The sequence below is a fragment of the Frankliniella occidentalis genome, unplaced genomic scaffold (assembly GCF_000697945.3).
Source record: "Frankliniella occidentalis isolate FOCC.00 unplaced genomic scaffold, Focc_3.1 Scaffold6074, whole genome shotgun sequence".
Taxonomy (NCBI): Eukaryota; Metazoa; Arthropoda; class Insecta; order Thysanoptera; family Thripidae; genus Frankliniella; species Frankliniella occidentalis.
In genome coordinates, this window is record NW_026273109.1 from 1 (window position 1) to 3,848 (window position 3,848).

The 3,848-nt window shown below is 52.4% G+C and overlaps 1 protein-coding gene across 1 annotated transcript; it reads right to left on the reverse strand.

Moving 5' to 3' along the window:
* Positions 1-369: 369 nt before the first annotated feature.
* LOC127752297 (uncharacterized) lies at positions 370-3,328 on the reverse strand (the record flags this gene model as incomplete). Its single annotated transcript, XM_052277200.1, has 4 exons — positions 370-1,844; positions 1,925-2,109; positions 2,684-2,994; positions 3,060-3,328. Coding segments are annotated over 4 exons (1,102 nt in total), but the record flags the coding sequence as incomplete, so codon positions are not given.
* Positions 3,329-3,848: the final 520 nt, after the last annotated feature.

The window sequence follows — 3,848 nt, forward strand, 5'->3', positions numbered from 1 at the left end:
CTATTTGATAGTGGTTGTTGTCAGTTCGTTGGGAGTCGCACTGTTTGTAGTATTGGTATGACTGTCTGAAAGAACAGGCAGGCAACGTACTTGTGCGTGAACGAATCAAACACTGATCATTTGAAATTCAATTTTGATTCTCCTGGATTTAGTCCGCTGACAAGATAAATTTAAAGGCACATTTCACATAAATGAATTCTGAGGTGTTGATCTCGTTACAGTGGAAACATTGAATTTGAAAGGGCTCTTGTTGATCCCTCGTCGCGAGGCTATAACGGATAGATCCTGAGCGCCAATAGGTTCGAAAGGGTGCGCTTGGCGGGGCCAAACACATGTGCACAACAGATGAGGATAAAACAGACAAAACACTTTCTGAAAAGTTTTTTTTATTTAGATTTCATGTTTTCCTTACGGGCGTAAGACGTGCTCATTATGTACAGTAGCTAAAACTAAGTTACAAAAATAATATAGAATACTGCTAACAAAATTATTATTCGATATCGTTCAAATCACGTCCATTGATGCTTTACACTCATATAGTTTTAAATGGTTTAATTGTTCCTTTGGTTCATAAATTCAAGAACTACTCTAGAGATGGTAGTTAGGTAGTACCTCTGCAGAGTCAGACTCAGACTATACATAAAATTTGTCCAGGCACACATATCTTGGGCTGGCAACACTTAAAAATAAGTATAACACATTAATGTCATATTAAGACTGAAAAGAAGCAAAACAATTCTGAAGCACGGCCTGAAACAATTTATTTTGTGTATGTTACTTCTTGGCCACCATCAAATGTAAATACCTATTTGATAAAGAATTTCGTTCGAGACACAAGGCCATATTTATGATGATGTCTTGCAGTTGAAGCCAATCATATGATTTGCATATGTTCACATTTTCTAATTAGTAAAACATAAGCAGAATGTGTGTCTTGAACAAAATCTATCAAACTAACCACAACCAAGAGGTGGAAAATTTTGTACAAATAAATCGGTAAAATACAAACACCGATAACTTAAAACTATAGCACATACAATAGATATATCCCTAGTCTGGGGACATGGTTAATCACAGTTTCACAGTTCAAAACGTTTTCATAGCAGTGACATATTAGACACCTTGCATATTAGGGATAGGATAGAGACTGATTAGCAGTCATTCACATACTTAAAAAACAATCAGCCAGTATTATTATTTTCACCAATAATACTCCCCGTCACATTTGATAAAAGCGCAACAAGTTTCAAAACGCACCAAGATTTCTAAAAAATCAGGAAATTGGTACATAGGACAAACATTTTTCGGCTCACTCGTTGCTTGAAAAAGGATTCATAATTTTTGGCATTACAAAGTCACTTAATGAACTAATTAACAGATTCTCTCAGAGGAGAGGTGGTGACATAACATCCTTCAACTTAAGGGCGGCCAACAACGACTTTTCCCTGCACAATGTCTGGAATAGAGTTCTGGTGAGCACACTTTGGGATGATCTTGGGGTCGTGCCTCACGGTAGCAGCCTCGGGTTGAACCTGCCCATGTGCAGAAGCACCCCTGTGGGGTTGTGCCTCACAAAGAACAAGAATGGCCGGTCGAAGCGGAGCCGTGCTGCCTCGGGGATCCTGGCCTGTCTAGGCCGGAGCGCCAGCGGCACCTTCATCAGGTCGGGATCCTCGAAGTCTGCGATCCTCTGGAATGTCCGCGCCTCTCGACTCGACGACGATATGGAGGAGGAAGATGAGGCATCCTCAGACGCCATCACCTCCTCCGAGGAAGTTAACCCCGAGGAGCCCCTAGCCTCGGCAGCCTCCAGGGCGTCGCCTACCCGAGCATAGTACGAGTCCCTGCGACAGAAAAGGGTTGAAGTTTTGGAATCCAATTCGAGGTCGACGTCGTGGGGACACTCTGACGCGATAAGGCCTACCTGTCCTTGCCCACGTTGTCCGGGTGCACCTCGATGCGAGGGTCGTCCGTCTCGGCCACCTTGGGTCGCAGCCGACGGCCGCGCGCCGCCCGCCGGCCCGGCGAGGCCAACGGGGACGTCGGGAAGAACTCAACGTGGTGCCTGGAGTCCACGGCGCGCTCGCCGCACGTGCTGAACGTGTTGAGCTGTGGCAGAACGGTCGGTACCGTTAAAGCGGCTGGGAGTACTGGAAGGGAAGGCCGACAAAAAATGGTGCGGTACGTGAAGGGGGGGGGGGCTATTTTTCTAAGCAGTCTTGTAAAGTCGTATTATGGTGGTCCTAGATGTCGCCTCCTGCTCCCTTTCACCACTGCCTGGCCCTTTCCTGGACAAGAGAGACGACGACGCCTTCTCGGCGTGGCGTGGAGGAGCAGGTCGTGTCGTCGGGGCGCGGGCGAGGCGGGGCGAGGTGAGGCGGGGCTTGGTGTACCGTCCCTGTGGGTCACTGGGGCAGGGCCCAACTCGCCCGGCATGGCGACTTTGACCGTCGCGCAGTGCCGCGCCCCAGCCGCTTTTGTCACCTTTTTTCTCTCTCTCACGCGGCGCAGCGTATCCACGAATGGTAAACTACGGTGGCACGACCTGGCCTCCGGAGCGCACCGCCTCGACGCGGGCATCTCAGCACAGAACGGTCCCCGGCCCCATCGCCAGAAAATGTGCTCCACATAAGAAAGTGCCGCGCCCGTCAACGCGGAACCCACCCTTACGCTGGTGACCTACCTGGACGACGTCGGACAGGTGGAGATCGTTGGCCACGCCGTTGAGGCCCCGCAGGTCGGCGTGCTCCGAGGAGAAGAGCTCGTCCAGGCCCATGCGCTGCAGGGCCTCGCTCATGTTGAGGACGGAGCGGTGGCTGAACCGCGGCACCTGCAGCTCCAGGCCGGGCCTGGGCAGGAGCGTCCGCAGCAGGCGCGCCCACCGCGCGCTGGGCCCGCGGGACTCCAGCAGCCGCTGCTCCAGCCTGGACAGGCCGTCACCGGGGGCCACGTGCCCCTGCTGGCCGGGCAGCACCAGCACCGTGCTGAACGTGGCTGCAGGGACACCGACGGTCAGCAGAAGTCTTAACCGAGGCTGCGACATTGACGCTGATACTTACCATCGGCCGGGCCCACGGCGACCGCGGTGGCGTCCAGGGCCGGGTCGTAGCCGGCCAGGAAGCCCGACCTCCAGACGGCGGCCGGCACGGGGACGAGGCGGCGTTGGCGCGAGGACGGCACCACCACGAAGTGCATCTCGCCGTCGCGGCCCTCGGTCGACGCCCCGGTGCAGTCCGTCTGCGACAAAGATGAGAGTCGTGTAGTGGTGGTGGCCGTGTGGAGTTGCAGAGCACCCGCCCGACACAGCTGTTGCGTGGGTCGCGCTCCGCTAAGAACCGCTCAGGTAACTGTTTAAGGGTGTAACGCACTTGACTTTGCAGAGTCACAGAATAGTCTTGAACCTAGCGCGCCGGTTTCGGCGCCTGAGCGTCGAGCGTCGACCTAGAGAAGGTAATTATGCACGACGCCCCATTCTGCCCGTTTTGGCGCCGGATATGAAACGTTAATTAAAGACGATACGACGCTTCTCTGGCCGTAGTGAGGAGTGATACCCCCGCCCCTACTCCCCGCAGCAATGATAGCGCCACATCCGCTGGCACATTGGCCTCGAGACCTCTCGGAGCGGGTCCTGAACGGGACGACGTTCTGGACGCTGTATGAGAGGACGGCGTTGACTCACCCCTTTGCATTGTGGAGAGAAATATTTAAGGTTTCCCATTTCCAGCGCGGGTGGAGTAATGGAAAGGGAACGATAAAACATGTTTATAACCAGAGTATATCATTTCTGTCGTAATTGTTAATACTTTTTTGTTTTTGTTTAGTTTGTCTTCACAGGCAAGCATCTACAC